This window comes from Nannobrachium achirus (assembly GCF_963921795.1).
Source record: "Nannobrachium achirus genome assembly, chromosome: 9".
Taxonomy (NCBI): Eukaryota; Metazoa; Chordata; class Actinopteri; order Myctophiformes; family Myctophidae; genus Nannobrachium; species Nannobrachium achirus.
Window position 1 is genome coordinate 65,253,412 of NC_137818.1, and position 20,968 is coordinate 65,274,379.

At 43.1% G+C, this 20,968-nt stretch overlaps 1 protein-coding gene across 1 annotated transcript in view; it reads left to right on the plus strand.

Moving 5' to 3' along the window:
- The window catches only part of LOC308291861 (vitamin D3 receptor A), a 110,091-nt gene extending 92,157 nt beyond the window's left edge, over window positions 1–17,934 (plus strand). Inside the window, exons 7-9 of the mRNA XM_080733993.1 lie at window positions 9,135–9,286; window positions 15,426–15,542; window positions 16,209–17,934. Coding sequence (XP_080590119.1) covers window positions 9,135–9,286; window positions 15,426–15,542; window positions 16,209–16,462 — 523 coding nt within the window. The 3' untranslated portion in view covers window positions 16,463–17,934. The remainder of the gene's footprint in view (window positions 1–9,134; window positions 9,287–15,425; window positions 15,543–16,208) is intronic.
- The last annotated feature ends 3,034 nt before the right edge of the window (window positions 17,935–20,968 follow it).

A 20,968-nucleotide genomic window follows, 5' to 3' on the forward strand; every position in this document is an offset into this window, starting at 1 on the left:
GGTACTCTCTCGTGGTTGGATGAAATTGGCAACCCACCTGAAAACAGGCACTTGCACACATAGACATCAAAGGGGGCTTGAGCCCCTGCCCTTTTATCAGTCTGTAAAAAGTGCCCTCTCTCCAGACCATGAATGCAGTTTTTACTACGGTGAAAGAAATGCAAATGCCCCTCTTTCCATGCCATACCTGAAGGCAGCATTCAAGAGAATTGCCTTGTCCAAACTCTCCTGAACTTGAATGCAGCATCTTATGTTGAAAGAATTGCCCTCTCAATCAAGCATCAAACATAGCCGACCTCCAAGCTCACTTGGAGCTTGGAGGTCTGCTATTTTTGATATTTTCACCAAAAGGAGGCCCTTTTAGAAATGTCAGCCCCTGCCTCTCTAACATTCTCTGCACGTCTCTGCCTTAAAATGTATTTTCCGTTTGACTAAAGAGTTGGAGAGACGGGGAATTTTGTTCTAAATCAGTGGTACTCAAACTTCAAAATGTCAAGGTCTCCCCTTAACACGGGTCCATTTGGTTTCATTTGTATTCTGTCAGAGTTACATACTTGTAATGGTCAATTTAGACCTCCCAAAAGGAACCCAGAGAGTCCCTGGACCCCACTTTGAGGACCACTGGTCTAAATGGTCTGTTTCTCCTTTTTCTTTTAGTAGTTGTTACCTTGTAGGTGTTGTTGTAGTACTTTTAAGTAACTTCAAATAACCATAAAAACTAACGTGAAAAAAGAATCATGATAAGATCGTGTATCGTGATACAGCTTGGAAAAATATCGCCATAGCGTATTTTTCTATCGCGCACCCCTACTGTGACGTCAGTCATCTACTATGACATATGACTCCAAATCTGACTTTGACTCTATGTAAACTAAAGTGAGGCATTTAAAAAATGTATAAAACATAATGTGATCAAATGTAGAAAAATACGCACATCTCTTAAATAAGGTGCTGGGTGAAACCCGCACACTCTGCTCCAAATGACTGAATTTTATTGACAACTTTTCGAGCACTAGCTCTTCATCTGGTCAATCTCAGTCATTTGGAGCAGAGTGTGCAGGTTTCTCTTCAATAAAACATAATGTGTAAATACATCAGTGAATGTCCTTCTGTGGCCCCGTGGAAGTCTGCACAAGATATTTGGCACTGATCAGTCTGGCGCTTTGCGAGATTAGCTCCGGAAACACACGCACACGCACACGCACACAAGCACGCACACACACACACACGCACACACTCTCATAAACTCCTGCAGTGCAAAACACTCTGGAGACAGACAAGAGGAAGCCAATATGGGTTCCTCCACTGGCTGTCCCTCCGTCAGTCCATCAGTCTGTCTGTCACGTCACCCCACCTCACACTTTTGGCCCTACTCTTATCTCCGGTACAGTTGCGCCTATCCATGCCAAACTTTGCACACACACACTCCTTGGCTGGCAAATCACAACCCCTCATTTCTCACATGCCCCTGTTCTAGCCAGTGTTGTTTTTGACAGCAAATTTTGATTTCGTTTTTTGAATGAAATATCATTTTGTCATAATTTAGTCACCTGAAAAGTTTTAGTTTTAGTAAAATTTTAGTCGACTAAATATCATAAGATTTTAGGTGACTGAATCTACAGTTGATTTAGTCAACTAAAATGTATTTTGGCAGGCCTTGATGGCATCCTAATAACTGATTTTACACTTGGTTGCGTGCTGAAAATAGCCGATCTACAAGCTCACTGCTGAGAGCAACCACACATAAAATGACTCTCTTCTCCACTAGTCCCTCCCTAACGTTTTAGTCTAGTTTTTATTTTGTTGACGAAATTGGCAATATATTTAGTCTTAGTTTTAGTCATCACAGCTTAGTTTTTTATCTAGTTTTTATTTCGTTTTCGTCAGTGAAAAAACGCAGTCGACAATTATTTTTCGTCATAGTTTTAGTTGACGAAATCAACACTGGTTCTAGCGCCACCATGAGGCTGCTTTTTGCCGTCAACATAAATGGACACTGCTCCTACAGCCTAAAAATCACACAAAGTGGTACACACTATCTCGCAACTCATGTCAGCAACATGCATCTGGACCATTTCCCATATTCCCTCCTGATAGGCAACGATTGCATACTAAAGTTTGCTGGATTGCTCCCTCTTCAAAATAATTCCACCTGCCCCACGCACATTCCCTCAACACATAGGCATACCTGCCGCATACAATCTTCACACCTACCTGCTCTTCTAGCGCCACCATGTGTCCGATTCTTGCAAAACACATATTTTGCCACTGCCCCTAGTGACTTTGCACACAAATCACCCAAAGCGGTACACAGTATCTCTAAACTCAAAGTCTATAACCAATGCCTCTTACAGGCCAATTTGTGTATACATGCGACCTAACGGTCACTTATCTCCCGATTAGGGAGTCTTACTCATTTAATTTGCAGATACTGTCTGATGCAGCTTTGTCGATTTTGCCTTGGCAATACGTAGCAGGCAATACGTATTTCATCCTATAAAGCAGGGGTTTTCAAAGTGGGTGACGGGGCACCCTGGGGTGCCGTGACCGCAGTCCAGGGGTGCCACGAGATCATTTGGTAATATTTGGAATTTATTTGGACACTTAAACAAATATTTAGTATAATTTTAAACTTGAAGTACAAAGTTATTTTCAGTCAGTTCTAACCAAAATGGCTATTATCTCAACGTTTTCCTCGCAACGTAATCACTAAAATATCGTTACTGTCGGGCAGATACCTCGTATCTCCAAGTTTCAAATGTATACGTCTTTTGGTAAAGCAAAGCCCTGCTTCATCATACAAGACTGTCGCACAAAACTAGTGAAAACAGACGATCTACAAGCACACAACACCTCGCAGTGCTTGTAGATCGGCTGTTTTCACTAGTTTAGTACATTTTATAGATGATAAATACAAAATGAACAGTTTTGAACATACAAGGTTTCCACCCGACAACGACGATATGCTATAAATATAAGGTGCTGGGAGTGAAAATTATAATGTAGGGGTGCTTCGGATTAAAAAAATATTTATGGGGTGCCCTGAGAGAAAAAAGTTTGGGAACCCCTGCTATAAAGAACATTTGAATTTGAATTGCAGAGAGAGCGAGGAGGGGCGGGGCGAGGGGGAGGGGCACAGCTTTAGTGAACGTGCATGGGGCCGTCACCATGGCGACCATGCATTCATTGTACACACTGTCCTATTCCAGCCTTCCCCAAATCGCCTCACCTCAAACCTCCCCAGCCGGCCATGGGCGTCACAAGGGGGGGGGGAAGTGGGACAGAGTTACTATAGGGCCCAAGGTGGACCGGGGCCTGGAATTATTTTATACTTTAGCTATTGAAAAAATAGCAGATCCACAAGCTCACAGCGCGGCACCGAGTGCCGCGCTGCGAGCTGGTAGATCTGCTATTTTTGAAAAGACGTGAAAATGTGTGCAATTCTTAGTATTTTTTAAGCAAACATTTGTACCTAAAATTTTGCCTCTGGAGGGGGTCCCTGGAACTAAATATTTTGAGATGGGGGTCCGTGGCCAAATACATGTCATTGTGGGGGTCCTTCACATGAAAAGGTTTGAGAACCACTGACATATAATTTTTTTTTTTTTTTTAAACCTTAGAAGGATTTGAAATATTCAAAGACTTGCACCAATGTTCACTTTTTTCCCCTCCAAAATAGCAGAGTTATAGCACAAAATAATGCGTTCCCAGTCTAAACGGGTTAAACCCCCTCCCCCTATGAAGAACATTCTTGGGGGGGCCCGCAATGAATCCTTGTACCCAGGGCCCAGGATTTGGTGTGACACCCCTGGCCCCGGCACACAAAGAAGTGTAACTTTGAAGGTACCAGATGGCTCACGTGTGTGCGCGCGCACGCTCGCTCGCTCGCTCGCTCGTGCGCGTGTGAAAGAGAAAAAGAGAAAGGGAGCAAGAGATGAGAGGAGGAGGAGCAGAGGAAGAGGGGGATAGAGAGAAGAAAGAGAAAGGGTTTGAACTACAGTGTATTTGAAGGTTCTGTTAGTGGTTCGTTTCATCCCACGTCCTGTAGGTGCCAGATGGGTGGGGTTTGACGCGCACATTTTTAGGACGGTACAAAATGTTCCCCTAAATTTAGATATTTTCCAAAAGGAAAAGAATACGCCAAAGTTAATTTAATATAATCTTCGGTAAATATAGCCAACCCCGAACTGGCCTTTAAACACGTCTACTGCTGAATGTTAGTTTCTGCCCGGCATGTCAAAACCAGGGCTGACGAACACGCGTCGTTTGTATTGTGTTGCATGCAGTGGCAAAGGTCATCAGAAGATTTAAGGCGGCGTGGCACTGAAGCAGGCGCGTGCACACATACTGTAGACGTCAAAGGGGGCTTGAGCCCCTGTCCTTTTAACGGTCTGTAAAAAAAAGTGCCCTCTCCAGACCATGAATGCTGTTTTCACTAAGGTGAAAGAAATGCAAATACTCTCTTTGCATGACTTACCTGAAGGCAGCATTCAATAGAATCTCCTTGTCCAAACTCTCCTGAAGTTGAACGCAGCATCTTATGTTGAAAGAATTGCCCTTTCTGTGTAGAAATCCATGACGTTAGGACCCATCTCCAGTATTGCCTTTTTAATTTTCTTAGGCCCCTTTTCGACTGCAGCTTTAGCACCACCACTACACCACACCACATACAAATATCCACATTTTCCATTACACAAAAGTACCCCTATCGGTAAGAAACAAATTGACCCTTTTAACTGTGATTATAATACAATATAAATTTGTATTACAACTATCCTAAATTATAATACACTATAATGGATTATAACTGTGATTATAATACACTATAAAGTATTAATGTATTACTATGATAATTATAATACACTATAATAGATTATAATAGTGGTTATAACACAATAGAATCTATTATCATGTATTACAACTATATCCTGGTGGTCTAAATGAAAAGTCAGTGAGTGATCGGTCATTATGAAGTGTTTGGCCTAGCTCTTAGACCTACTCTAGATTGGATACTTTTTAGTACCACTTTTAGTACCACTTTCACACCACTCTACCCAGGTCCTTGTAGGGGAAAACCTGGCACAGGTGGGCAGTGTGGTGTGGAGTGGTGTGGTGTTGGGCCTGTGAAAAAGGGTCTTTTAGCTTTGTGTGGTATCAAGTAGTGAAAATAGCCGACCTCCAAGCTCACAACGCGTCGCAGCGCGACGCGTTGTGAGCTTGGAGGTTTTAGGTTTTAAAATGCTTGGAGGTTTTAAAATGTATTTTCTTGAACGGAAATGCCAGCTTGCATTACTCGCCGTTCAGGAGCTGTAGTTCCAGAATCTATACAGTATAGCATTCGGAGATTGTGGAATAGTTGTCTGGCTACGCGAGACTACTGTCGTGCAGAAACCTCGTATCTCCAAGTTTCAAAATGGTATGCTTTTTTCGTAGAGTAAAGCTTCCTCATACAAGACTGTCGCACAAGACTAGTGAAAACAGACCGGCTATTCTCACTATTTTAAATCTTTTTTAAAATGATTAATTCAAAACAAACGGTTCTGGATGTTCAAGGATTCCACTCGACAACACCGATATAATATAACTAGCACATCTGCAGTGGTTGGAGGTGGTCTCCTTACTCTTCCATTGACCCTGGTGTCGGGGAGGACGGCTATTTCTGACAAGTAGTGCCTGAAGCTCAAAGCATAATATATTGTATATTAAAACATCTTCCCAAACACGCTTTCCATCTTAGCTCAGCATGTAGAAATGCTGACGCTCGAGGAGTTTGAGTAGGCAGTGCTGATTGCAGCTTTAATCGCTCTAAGGATCCCTCCACACCGGGAGCATTCATTTGGTGCCATGAATTTGCATTTATTTAAACCATTGCTTGCCACATGACTACTTGAAAGACATACGGTAATACTTTTTCAAGGGATATTCTGCATTACTACTTTAACTATTAAATAATAGCAGATATATAAGCTCACGGCCGCGCTGCAAGCTTGTAGATGTGCGAATTTCTTTTTAATCGTGAACATTTGTGCAAGTCTTTGAATATTTCTAAATCCTTCTTCTAAATCAGTGGTTTTCAAACCTTTTCACATCAAGGACCCCCAAAATGACATGCATTTGGCTGCAGACCCCCGTCTCAACATAATGTTGTTCCAGGGACCGCCCAGAAGCAAATATTTGAGTTACAAATGTTCGCTTTAAAAATATATTCAAAGATTAGCCAAAAAACAGAAATACACACACACACACACACACACACACACACACCCACACACACACACACACTCACACACACACACACACACACACACACACACACACACACGCACACACGCACACACACACACCAAAAAAGAAAATACAATACAATGAAAGAGAATAAATGTTCTAGATGTACATTCCTCATAACGTTTACAACAAAGGCTGCTTTGCATGACCAAAAATGTACTTTCAAAAACAAATAAAGTAAACTCAACAAACCCCCCCTCCCTCCCCTGAAGTGCTGCCCCCAGTTACACACCATGTGGGTTATCCACAGGATTTAGCTTACTTCAACCATTTAAAAAAGGAGATTAAAGGCTTCTAAGTCTTTTCGAAATCTTGCAGGAAGCACTGTTTACTGTTTGTTTTGAAAATGATTGACAATTTTGAAAGTGCTTGACAATAAAAATATTTGAAAAAATAGAAAAACACAATTTTACAAAAATAGCTCACAAGCTTAAAACAGGGGTCTTCAACAGGGGGTCCAGGACCCCTAGGGGGTCCTCAGAGTTACTACAGGGGGTCCTCCAAATCTTTGTGTGACAATAACCTTTTTTCTTCTTTTTTATATTAACCAGTTGAACCCTAATGTCTATATTCTGAGAACTTTAGCCAAAAATAGCAGATCTACAAGCTCACAACGTGAGCTTGTAGATCGGCTATTTTCAGCAAAGAGGTTTGGTGTAGAGGGGAAAAAGGAGCACACTAAGTACAGAGTGAAAGGTCAAGTTTATTAAGTATTGACGGTTAGTAGTACTAAGTGGTTAACTATCTGATAACACAAATTGACACGAATCCAAAATACACTGATGATTGTGCTGTCAAACAATGGAACTCTGTGGAATATATGAACAGGTTGTGGGGGTCCCTGCTTCATCTCTCTCTCAGCTAAGGGGTCCTCGGCCTGAAAACGCTGAAGACCCCTGAGTTAAAATAAGCATTGAAATAAGCGTTAAGCTGTGTGATCATATAGATATGATGTGTTTGTGCCGACACGTGCTCTCCTCTATCACGATACTGCAGGTCCAAATCATACAGTACAGGAAGTCCCTATAGAAGTGCAACTGTCATCTACATGTTAGAACATTTCTTCACATCCTCCTTTCCGGCCGCATCATGTGGTTTGTGCCCATGTACAGATATGTTTGTGTGATATTATGTAAACTTGCCTTGTCATGCCATGTTATGCTGCCGTGGCCTTGGTGGGGATCTTGTTGTCCTATAGCTCGCGCTTGCTTAACCCATTTAGGCCTAGGATTATTGACTGCTTTAACCATTGAAAAAATAGCAGATATACAAGCTCACAGCGCGGCACCGAGTGCCGCGCTGCAAGCTTGTAGATCTGCTATTTTTGAAAAACCATGATTTTTCTTTGCAAGTCTTTGAATATATCTACTTAAAAGCTAACATTTGTAACTTTAATATTTGCTTCTGGGTGGTCCCTGGAACAACATATTTTGAGATGGGGGTCCGTGGCTAAATTCCTGTAATTTTGGGGGTCCTTGACATGAAAAAGTTTGAGAACCACTGATTTAGAGGAAGGATTTAGAAGTCGGGTCAAAGATCGGGTCAAAGATATTAATAGACTTGCACACATTTTCATGATTTTTCAAAAATAGCAGATCTACAAGCTCGCAGTGTGGCACTCGGTGCCGCGCTGTGAGCTTGTATATCTGCTATTTTTCTAAGGTTAAAGCATACAATAATGGTTAAAGTGGTTAAAATCTAACGCGACTCGGGCGTGTTCCAGGTATTTGAGAGTTAATACAGTGGTTCTCAACCTGTGGGTCGGGACCCCCCCACATTTTCTTGGGGGGGGGTCCCCGGATGATTCACTTGCAACATAGTTTTTCCTACTCAACAGTAAACAAGTGTATAGAGGGTTTCTGAAGTGACAATTTAAGGACTTTTTTATGTAGACATAGTACTGTGTTCTATCCGTCTATCCGTTCTATCCACCCTATATACATTTTTGACATTTGAAAATAGACGATCACAATGTGTCGCGATGCAACGCATTGTGAGCTATTTTAAAAACGTTTTTTTTTATTTTTTTTTTATACATTTTATACACAAGAAGACTTGGTCAAAAGTTTAACATTACTGTACTTTTTCCACCACTGTCAGTAATTCAACCGAATGACAAGTTGCCACCTTAATGGAGGAGAACTTTTATCACAACAGAAGGTTACTAAATCACAACAGTCTAACGGTGCTTATTTGACCTAAATGATGATAATTATCTTAAAGGAGTGTGAGTGGTATTGTAGGTTTTGGTTAAATTAATGGTTAAATACTATAGGTTTAACCATTCATTTAACAAAACCTATAGTTAAATACTATAGGTCGGGGGCACGGTGGCACAGTTGGTAGCTCTGTCGCCTCACAGCTAGAAGGTCCTGGGTTTGATTCCCGCCGGGGGACGTTGTGGGCACTGGGGGGCGTGTTCCCTCCCCCGCGTCATCAGCACACACACCCTAGGTGCGGTTGGAGAAAGGGCCTTTCTGTGTGGAGTTTGCATATTCTCCCCGTGTCTCCTATGGTAGATACCCTCACAAAAACATGCAGTAATCCTGGTTTGGAATAACGTATTGCTTCCATGCGCTACGTTCAAACCGGGGAAGCTCCCCCCTGTCAGGTGAAAAGAAGCAACTTGGACTACTCATGCACTGAAGGAATCATGAGGTCTGTCCGTTGTCTCCCCAGGCGCGGCAGAGGGAGAGCAGAAACCAGGATTACAGGTTAGGTAATTGGCACTGGGTGAAAAATGGGTCACAAAATCGTGGGATAAAAATGATAGAACGTAAATACTATAGGTTTTCATTTTCATGGAATGGGCGTGCTAAAACGGTGATGTTGGTGTTTGTGTCCTACAGGGAGTTGACAGCGGAGGACCAGATCGCCCTGTTGAAGTCCAGTGCCATTGAGATCATCATGCTGCGCTCCAACCAGTCCTTCAGCCTGGAGGACATGTCCTGGAGCTGCGGGGGGCCAGACTTCAAATACTGCATCAGCGACGTCACTAAGGGTTGGTGTCACCGCCACGTCAGCTTCCCTTTAGTACTGCAACTGTGTGTCGTTTATTTGGGTACAGCATACAGTACTACTACCAGTAAGACTCCCTAATCGGGAGATAAGCGACCGTAGGTGGCTTATCTCCACAAATAGGGCAAAAATGTGTTTTTCCCAAATCTTCCTGATCCATGTTGATGACATGAGTGTAGACATGCTGTGTAGTGATATTCGTGATTTTAGGGCAAAAACTGTAGGAGCAGTGTCCAAAAATGTGTTTTAAAAATCGGCCTGAAGGTGGCGCTAGAATAGGGCCATGTGAGAAATGAGGGGTGGGGTCTCCGCGTTGCCTTGGCGGACGAATAGGTACCGGCCCCGCCTCTCCCGGACGCTCCTAGCCCGAGTTACGGCATTTTATGTGCGCTGCAGTGGCAGGGGGTCCTCCACTGGGGGCGCCACCACTTTTGCATCCATTCTGGAGCCCCAGGAGTCGGTGGTCCCCGGGAATTCCCCGTGAGCAGCCCCGTTGGGGTGGTCATTTGGTAATTTTTGCACATTTGGTCATTTTTTACATCTGGGGGTCCCCCAGGAACCTGGGGGTCCCTGGGGCTCCGGGGGTCCTTGGAGGTTGTAGTTTGGCAGGCAAGGAGTGTGTGTGTAAAATCTGGCATGGATCGGGTCAACGGGTGCGGAGATATAAGCAGGGAAAAAAGTGTGACGTGTGACGTGTGAGCACATTTGGTCATTTTTTACATCTGGGGGTCCCCCAGGGACCTGGGGGTCCCTGGGGCTCCGGGGGTCCTTAGAGGTTGTAGTTTGGCAGTCAAGGAGTGTGTGTGCAAAATTTGGCATGGATGGGGGCAACGGTTGTGGAGATATGAGCAGGGCAAAAGTGTGACTGACTGACTGACTGACTCACTCACTCACTGACAGACAGCCCGTGGAGGTTTTGGTAGTAAATGCGACCTATGGTCGCAAAAAAGCACCTAGCAAAGATAAAGGAACAAAAAAAACAATTGCTACAAAATATACAGTAGACAAAACAAAGAAATGAAAGAAAGAAAGAAAGAAAGAAAGAAAGAATCACATCAGCTACAGTACAACAACACAAAGACACGTTGTGCTTTCCCTCTATTGCTATGGCAGTGAATCACTGCTCCAGCCAACATGGGTTGTCAGACATGTCACTCACTAACTGGGGCAACCGTATCAGATGGTAACTGTTTGTTGAACAATGTTAAGGACCCCTGCGGCACAGGTCAACTACAGCTATTACACACGGACATACATGTTGTAAATAGATGTGTATAACCTAACTAGGAGGAGTTTAATACTGCATCAGTGATGTCACTAAGGTTGTCACTGTCATGTCATCTTACATTTAGGCAGTGGTGATGTTTTACTTAATAAAATGTATTGGCATCAAATACTTAACTCAATTAGCGCCGATCCCGAGAATACTCGTGAAAAATACTCGAGTAGCACATGCTGCCGATCCCGAGTATACTCGTGAAAAGTACTCTATTACTGTAACGGCGGTACTCTATTACCTGTTGGTGCCGGAAGGTCCTGACACGATCGCCCTCGCCGATTCATCATCATCACGGATCCACGAGCACAACATAGTAATCCCATAACATTGAGGCAGACGGGGAATCTCATCTTTAATGTCCATTATCTCAAAACAACACTTTTAAAGGGAGGATGGCAGTAGATTCTCGCTTATATAACACATGTTGAAAAGCACCGATCCGCCATTACACAACCACATGTTGACGATGACCGCTTCCTGTGAATGACGCGATGACGTCAAACCGGAAGTGTTTACGCTATGGACTTCTGGCCTTCAAAATAAGACAACGGTCGTGGATGCAGCCTGCGGGAGGCACGCTGGACATTTTAATCCGTTCATTTCAGGAGCACTAAATGAGTTAAAGTACCAAAACTAGATTTGTACTATTTAATTGTACTTAACATTCAATACACTGAACCTGAATTTGATCAACTAAACATGATATCATGGGTGCGTTAGGAAATGCGCACTGAACACACTGGTGTGCTCTCTTTTCGTTCGTTTATTCGGTGCACTTGGTGCGGTGTCGTTCGAAAATCCAGTGCGCTGCGCCCCCGGTGTGCTTACTGCATGCACTGACCAACACTATTCAGAGGTTGGGGTTTGGCAGTGTGGTGCGTCTACACTGTATTTTGATTGGTTGTTTTTCATGGCAGTGTCTCGAGCGCTTCTCAGCTGTGAACAATGATAACAAATGCACTATTTGCGGCAGGATTGGTCCTTTGTGCTTTATTGTTACACCCGCATCAACGTGTAAACTAACAGCAGGTAGGCCAATGTTATGAATTCAATTACCTTTCAATAGCAGTGTTACGTTAGCAACTGCTGCTTTTCAGAAGGTTTTCCTTCAGAGTTCAAACTGAAAAAGCGCACAGCTGCCTCTTAACTGGTCGTTCGTAAATAAGCCACACTGAACGCACTCTACCACGTCATCGCCCACTGCACTCACTACACTGAGCACACAGCATTTCCCAACGCACCCCATGTAAATCAATCAATCAAGTTAAGTCACAACACAATTACAGGTAACAGTGAGGTGAAACTCTCTAAGTAAAGAATGAAAAAAGCACACTCGTGTGAACTGAGCGGTGGTGTGTGTGTGTGTGTGTGTGTGTGTGTGTGTGTGTGTGTGTGTGTGTGTGTGTGTGTGTGTGTGTGTGTGTGTGTGTGTGTGTGTGTGTGTGTGTGTGTGTGTGTGTGTGTGTGTGTGTGTGTGTGTGTGTGTGTGTGTGTGTGCCCCCTGTGTGTGTGTGTGTGTGTGTGCGCCCCCTGTGTGTGTGTGTGTGTGTGTGTGTGTGACTGTGTGTGTGTGTGTGTGTGTGTGTTTGTGTGTGAGTGTGCCTGGCCTATCCTGAACAACAGCGCCCCTCCCTTAACATGTGTGGTCAGAAAAGGTTACTGCAGGCTACATACCCGGAGACAGACAGACAGACAGACAGACAAACAGACAGACAGACCCACACACACGGCCACGTATAGGAGCGTTACTTGTGACCACCGCTCAAAAACTAGATGAACACAGAGGTCCTGAGAAAGCAGCATGTTAAAATCAGGATCTTGTAATTAAAATATGTCCTAAAGTAAATCACATCTAGTGCATTCAGCATGTAGTGCATGTCAGTGTCACGTAAACAAGACGGATTTAGCTAGAAGCTCATTTCCATCCGTAGACGCCACACATAAAAACACCACTATAAAAACATAGAGAGCATACAGCTGCCTATTTATTTTTGTATTACCATACCTAGTTTAAACTAGAAACCTAAATACTAGGGGTGTAACGATATAGTAACTGTATCGAAATATCGTTTTTAACGTAAAAAATCGAAGTATATCGAAATGAAAACAGCTAAATCGAATCGTATCGTTTTATTTTGTATCGTATCAAAACGGCAGTGCAAAGAATCGATTGTATCGATACTACCTACTTGTGTATTGTATTTAGCATTTTTAAGAAGAAAAAACTAAAAGGAGGGGTTTAATTACCTTTCCTTTCCATATAGCTACACTGGTCTATCAATAAATGTGTGTAATCTCTGGGTTCATGTTAAGGTGCAGGTTTGTATCGAATCGCTATTAAAATGTATCGTTACACCCCTACTAAATACTAATTTAAGTAATTTGGTCTCATGTTTGAGACATTTTAACCATTGTTTTAAAAGTACACAAGGTGGGGCTTTCCCTGGCTTAGACAGACTGGAAGCCTATTCCATTGATCCATTTTCAAGGGAAAGATTGTATTTTCTTCTCCACTGCAATCGTTTGACAGCTTAATCACCAGTTTTCAGACCAAGATTTAGAAGGGTGTGATTTGTAGAGATTTGCAGTGATCCGTAAATAGTATGCGCCACATCTCTTGTTATTATTTTAACTTCTTTCCCATTCAGATTAGTTTCCACTCTTCATTGACTTCACGAGTAGGAAGTTAGGAATCGCTATAAAAAGTGGAAGTTTTGGTGTTTGTTTTGTGTTTCAACAGAAGAGGGAGACGGATGATGTGAATTAACTTATTATATAATGCAGGGTTTCTCAAAGTGGGTGCCGGGATGCGACTCCAGGGGTGCCGCGAAATACTTTTTGAAAATTATGAATTTACCAGTACCACATCAGAAGTATATTATACGTATGAGTTTAACCCATTTAGGCCTAGAATTATTGACTGCTTTAACTATTGAAAAATAGCAGATCTACAAGCTCACAGCGCGGCACCCGAGTGCCGCACTGCGAGCTTGTAGATCTGCTATTTTTGAAAAAGTCGTGAAAATGTGTGCAAATCTTTGGATATATGTATTTTCAAAGCGAACGTTTGCTTCTGGGTGGTCCCTGGAACTAAATATTTTGAGATGGCGGTCCGTGACCAAATACATATCATTTTGGGGGTCCTTCACATGAAAAGGTTTGAGAGCCACTGACATAGTAGTCTCTCAAGGACAGACTAACTGAGCTCCATTTAAAGTTATACCATGTAACTTTTTTTATAAAACAAATCTTAAAATTGTCCTAACTGTTAAATCGCTAAAGTTTTAGAACACCCACTCTGTTATTTTCAGCTTCTGAAGCCTTCTCTTTATATTTTTTCTATGAGTTGTGAGGGGGGGAGAATTTCCCGGCAAAATGATGTCATCTCCCACATGATACACTACCGGCCAATCACAGCGCAGATCATACACCACCGGCCAATCACAGCGAGTCTTGCTGTCTCTAAAGGAAGTAGCTTCCCTCAGCAACTGTGTTTACATTGGTGAAGGAATCTTGCTTGCTACTCCCTCAATCCTGGTCTAAAAATGACGGGAGACGGCTCTACGGATGCGTATCGGCGAGGCGGAGGTGCTCGTGACGGCCGCGGTGGTCCGCGGACCCCCGTTCCGGTGGTCCGCGGCGACTCCGGACGAAAAAAGCAATACCGCTACTGACCATTAGTTGAGCAGCTTCCACAGTACAGCTTTAAGTGAAAAGGACCTTTTCCTTGACGACGTTTAGCCAGATTGCTGACATAGAAACATAGGTTTTTAAAAAAACAACCTTAGAGGGATTCAAAAGACACTTATCGAATCGGGTCGGATTTTCACGATTTTTCAAAAATAGCAGATCTACAAGCTCGCAGCGCGGCACTCGGTGCCGCGCTGTGAGCTTGTATATCTGCTATTTTTCAATAGTTAAAGCATTCAATAATTCTATGCTTAAATGGGTTAAACATTTCACAATGTCACTTCATTCCTAAGGTCGATTACAAACATTATTTTCCGTCAGTTCTAACGGAAACAGATATTCTCTCTTCTCGGAAGGGGGAATTTACACATTTACGTAACACCCCAGAGACCAGCGTATGCACTCTTCAGATGTCATGAGCTAGTTTGCCGTGAATAAAGGCTACCGCGCATATACATAAATTATGTATAAGGGTGACCTGAGCCCAAAACAATTGAGGAAAAACTGGTATGATGTATAATGTAAAGAACTTGTATATTTTATAGTGCTAAACCCTGCATGCTCTTGCCCTACCAAAGCAATACATTTGCCACACGTCACGTCACACATACGGACAAGCTGTGGCCGTTTACATACTAATCGGTCGCAATCAACTAATGTGCTTGTGTAGCTTTTAGGGCTGCAACAATACCGGACCGAACCGGTGTACCGAACAGAATGGCCCTGTCCTGAACCGAACAGCCCATACCGAATGAACCGAATATCTTTCTTTTTTTGGGGTGTGGCCACATAAAAACATAATTTTAATTCTTTCTGTACTTTTTGGGATAATCATAATACCTGATTATCATGTTTTAGGGGGGAAACTAATCATGGCACCCAATCTTTAAAATAAACTGAACATTTGGAAGATATTTTCAAACATTATTTTTATTTTATTTTATTTTTTTCATTTTCATTTTTTACTGCACCAAAACCAAACCGAAACTGTGAGCCAAAAAACAAGGTTCAAACCGAACCGTTGCACCCCTAGTAGCCTTGTATATTAGGGAGAGACAATACAGTATGTTATAGTGTGAGCTCTGAAGGACTTGCAGTATTGCGTGAATCTACTCGCGCGCGCACAGCTAACTAATGCTTTTGTCCACCATAGCGGGACACACTCTGGACCTGTTGGAGCCGCTGGTGAAGTTCCAAGTGGGGCTGAAGAAACTCAACCTGCATGAGGAGGAGCATGTGCTGCTCATGGCCATCTGCCTGCTGTCCCCAGGTAAGATACAGTACGCCCTCATGCTTCATTGTTCCGCAGCGCTCCCATTCGCCCACAGGAGCTTTCAAAAGACACCCACAGGCGTGCTGGAATTGGAAAATAATCTTGGTACACACTAGGGCATTCATGAATAGGGCCTAGTCATTTTTAGTATTCGAATTATTCGACCTCAAAGTATACGAATAGTCGAATATTCGACAGGACTGGCCAAACTGGCAAATATTAAGTAAGCAAGAGGCGAACATTGTGAAAATAGACGATCTACATGCTCACAACGCCTCGTGGAACCGAGTCACATTAAATGTAATACCTACAATTCCAAGTGCTTGTCAGGGTTCTTATGACTTCCTATCAAGCCAAGCTTTATAAACCATGAAGAAATATATATATGTTTAAAGACAAAACAATAAAAAAAAAAAAAGTGAATATTCGATTCCGGTGAACAACGTCGAATAGTGACTTTGATATTCGAATATTCGAATATTCAAATATTTGGTGAATGCCCTACCGGATATGCAGCTTGGCAAATAAAAGGCGAATTTATCCCAGTGCATGACGGAGGACGATATCACGATAAATTAAATATCCGCGTGTTTTTTTTCTTCTTTTTTATCACGATAAACGAATCCTCCCATGTCTCCCCCACCCCCTCCCCCCCCCACGCAGACCGCCCGGGGGTCCAGGACCACGCGCGGGTCGAGCAGCTCCAGGACCACCTGTCGGAGGTGCTGCAGGCCTACATCCGCGTCAACCACGCCGGCGGCCGCCTCCTCTACGCCAAGATGATCCAGAAGCTGGCCGACCTGCGCAGCCTCAACGAGGAGCACTCCAAGCAGTACCGCTCGCTCTCCTTCCAGCCCGAGCACAGCATGCAGCTCACCCCGCTCGTCCTGGAGGTGTTCGGCAGCGAGGTGTCGTAGCAAAGACAGGGCCCCCGCCACCCCCACCCTCACCCCCTCCTCCCCCACCCCCACGCCTCCCCCTCCTCCCCCACCGCCCCGCCGCCCGCGGCCACCGCCGACCCCCGCCCCTCGCCCTCATTCGTCCTCCCCCCGAAAACCCCTTGACAACCCCAACCCCACCCTCATCCCCATCCCCAAGCACCCATTCATCCCCGATATCCAATATCCATCCAAACCACCCTCCCCTCCACCCCAGACACGTGTTGGAAATTAGGGATGGGACGATAATGAAGATTTCATAGCACGGTTATCGTGACGGAAGGAAATCGCGTTTTTTACGGTGTTGTCACGATTAAATCAAAATCCGTAATCCATGGGGCGGAACATTTGCCCCAAAAAAAGATTGTCTATTTTTTTGGCATTAATTGAGAGTGAATAAAAGATTGTATCAAGTAGGTATATAAGTACCTTTACCAATTATAGAGGGTTTAAATGGTACTGGATATGCAGCTCGGCAAATAAAAGGCAAATTGATCCCAGTGCATGACAGAGCACGATTTCACGATAAATCTAATCTCCACGATATGATTATCGTGCGTGTTTTTTTATCACGATAAACGATAATATCGCGCATCGTCCCATCCCTAGTGGGAAAGAAGGATAGATAGATAGATAGATAGATGGTATCCTCCTTCACCTGTCTCCTCCTCTCCTCGTCCCGCTGGGAGATTTGAGCGACACACCAATCGGGCCGACTTTCTGGATGTAATGGCAGACGTGGACGGCGAGTTTGGACCTCCAGGATTTCCAGGATATGACCCTAGGATGTCCGTACTTGGAGAAAAGAGTTCCATCCTTCTGGCCTAGCGTATCCAGTCCACGACTTCTGGCCTCAGAACACCCCCAACTCTCGCACGTCGGAGACCCTCTCGTTTGTTTTGGAATGGAGGAGATGCAGATAGGATCTGGATCTGGGATCGCTCCACGGATCGCCACACGAAGTTGACCTTGGAAATCCAAAGCGTCAGCGGGAAAGCGCACTAAAGATACACATGAATGAATTCCCCCTTGCGCCCAATTGGACAGAAAAAAGATTGTTATTGGATACGGTGACAGCAAGGAGACAGCAACACGCCCATCGCTGTTCATCTCAATTATTCTTTATCGACGAAAAAAGATAAATTGCAATATGGAGTATCTTTTTCCTTTTTTTTTTCTTTCTTTTTTCTTCTTCTTTTTTTGAAATACATTGTCCAGTCCACCAAGCTTTTCGGGTCTGTACGACGATATATCGTTTTTAAATTTGATTTAATTTGCCAGCGATATAAAAGTATACAACATTGGGATTAGGACCCTTCGACATTGGGCTAACCGTGTGAGTGCGAATCCCACTCGCAGACGTTTTCCCATCTGTATCTATGGAGTGTAGCTAAACATTTATTTAGGAAGAAAATGGTGTGCTAAAGGTTAATAATAACAGGAGATTGGATGGATGGATGGATGGATGGATGGATGGATGGATGGATGGATGGGTGGATGGATACTAGAGGTGCAGAGGTGGAGGGGCCACTGTGTTTGGAGTTCCCCGATCATACGACAAAAAGGGGGAGTCTGCCAAACAAGAATGTATGTATACTTTCTATATAAATAAATACAAATCATTACATATAAGCTAATACCTATATTTAAGAGTGTGTAAAGATGGGCTGTTTCTATGGAAACAAAAAAAAATAGTAACGAGTGATCCACTGTATAATGTAGAGGTTTTTGAAGGCCCTGGGGCGGTGTGTGCGCGCGCGCGCGTGTGTGGGTCGCGTCATCTAATCGGGGTGCGCGGCACTCACACGCAAAACCGCAGACGCACACACCTGTGACCGCACGTGCGAGCGGTGAGACCCAACCCCGAGGGCACTCTGTATTTTTTAATGTTTTGTACAGTATATAATAATAATAAGAATGTTTAAACGGACCGCAGGGGGACGCGTGGCACGCACACAGGCGATGGGTGTGATGAATGATTCTGTGAGACACAGACACACACACAGACAGACAAGACACCAAGTCATGTTTCATTTGGAGGTTTTGGTTTGTGTGGTTTTTTTTTTTTTAGGGTTGCTGCTACGACAGTTTTAAAAAGGCTCGGTGGCTTTGTGCGCGACAGTAACGCCGGCCATCTACTGCTGCCTCAGGGAAACGTTTTGTCTGCTAATGTCGTTTTGTCGGTTGGCGTGAGAGCGCGAGTGTGTGTGTGCGTGTGTGCGTGCGTGTGTGTGTGTGTGTGGTGGGGGGGAGGGGCGTGTGACCTTACAATCACGACACAGAGATTGTTTTATTGAAGCTATACAGGCATCACTGTGATTAAAACCAATCACGGTTAATAAGCTAAATTGACACAAACGAATTAAAAAGGTTTTTTAATTCCTGCGCATTTTTTTTCTAACACTGATGCTCACAATGGCGAAACCCTTCTCTTTAAAAAAGCATTGCTATAAAGTTACTAAATTGTTGGAAATTATAAGGGATCTGTTTTGTACTCCCAAGGACAAATAATCTGCGTAGATATTTATCGTGACTTTTGTGAGCAAAGCGTGCGTGGGTGAATCGTAAAAAAAAAAGAGATATAAGCTATAAATAACCTGGAGACGTTTGGAATGAAAACCTCGTGATGCCCTGACGTCTTGAGTGACGCAGCATAAGCAATGTGTATCGTCGTTGTCGGGTGGAAACCTTGTATGTCCAAAACCGTTCGTTTTGCATTTATCATTTTAAAAATGATTTAAACTAGTGAAAACACTACTTTTGTGTTTTCACTACTTTTGTGCAACGGCCTTGTGTGATGAAGCAGGGCATTACTTTGCGAAAGAACGTACACATTTGAAACTTGGAGATGCGAGGTTTCTGCCCGACGACGCCGATATGCTCCCAATGCTTCAAAACGCTTCGTTACCTTTCACTATACAAAGCATAAAGGGTTTTAGTGGTTTTAATCATCCACCACAGAAGACGTATTTGTACATATTCATATTATACAACTGCAGCCTCATTCATTCTGCCCAGTTCGTTAGACTTGGACACCAGTCAGGTGTAGCTAAGCGAGGTTTAATTATATTGCTTCGACAACATCGCCATAATAAGTTAATAACACATACAATACATTCTGATATGTTCATCACTTCTTGTCACCTGTGGGCCCACATCGCCCCCCTGTGGTCCCAGTTTGTAAATACCACTTGCTAAGTCTGTACATACTAAACGATAAAAAGTAGGCAAAATACTAAGAGGATTTGAATTGTTGCTCTGCTCTGGAGTTCCAGTACTTTATGCAAAATAGGAAATGGATTGATGTTTTTTTTTAGTTTTTGTTTTTCTCTGCTGAGGTGCCCATAGAAGTGGAACGGCCGGTCCTGTTCAAACATAGCAAGTGGAATGGCAATAACAGTGTGGCTGGAATAAAGCCGTACGACGAATATAATTATATTTTTCACAAAACTCTCACAAGTTGTGTTTTGTAAATGAAATTTCGTACGAAAAAATTCTAGTATTTCAAAAAAGCGACACATTTTGTATTGTAAAGGAGCTTTGTGAATCAGTAGTTAATCTTTTTACCTCAGCAATAACCATGAAAAGACAAGGCGCGAGGAGCCACTACCCCACCCGGTTGTTTGCATTATTGGCAAATAAAAAAAGTATTTTACGTGTATTGTGGAGACTATAGCCAGGTTTATACTTGCCTCACAAGCTGAAAACAACCAACATGTAATCAGTGGTGTAAAAAAGTACTCACATATAGTATCAATACTGCAATATAGAATTACTCTGTTACAAGTAAAAGTCCGGAATTCAAAATGTACTTGAATAAAAGTATGAAAGTGTTGGCATCAAAATGTACTTAAAGTACCAAAAGTAAAAGTACAAAATGTTTGAAAATAGTATAGGTAATGTATAGGTACAAAATGGGGCTAAAGTGGTTAATGTATGTTTTGTAATATTGTAATTTATATCTGCAAAGTAACTTGTAACTAAAGTTTTCAAATAAATGTAGTCGAGCAAAAGTTCAATATTTGGATCCAAGATGTAGTGGAGTAGAAGTAAAAATATTGGAAATTGGAAATACTCAAGTAAAGTACAATTATCTCATAATTGTACTTAAGTACAGTACTTAAGTAAATGTACTTAGTTACTTTACACCACTGCATGTAAAATGTAGATGGACATGTGACAGCACAACGCAACAACGTAGAAGTCAGCATGGCAGTAATCAATCCATCCAGTGTGATGAGGGCCGGGGTGAAGTGCATGAGACTCCGTATGAGCTGACACTTTAGCATGGCAAAGGCATCATTTCACTGAACATTCCAGTGGTGGTTCTCTTGACCACACACACACACACACACACACACACACACACCAATCCAAACCCATGGCAGACCTTATGAATGTTCCAGACTTAATATTAACAGCCAGAACACTGCTGTCTGTCCTGTTCCACTTCTATGGATGCACCTCTCTCTCTCTTCTCTCTTG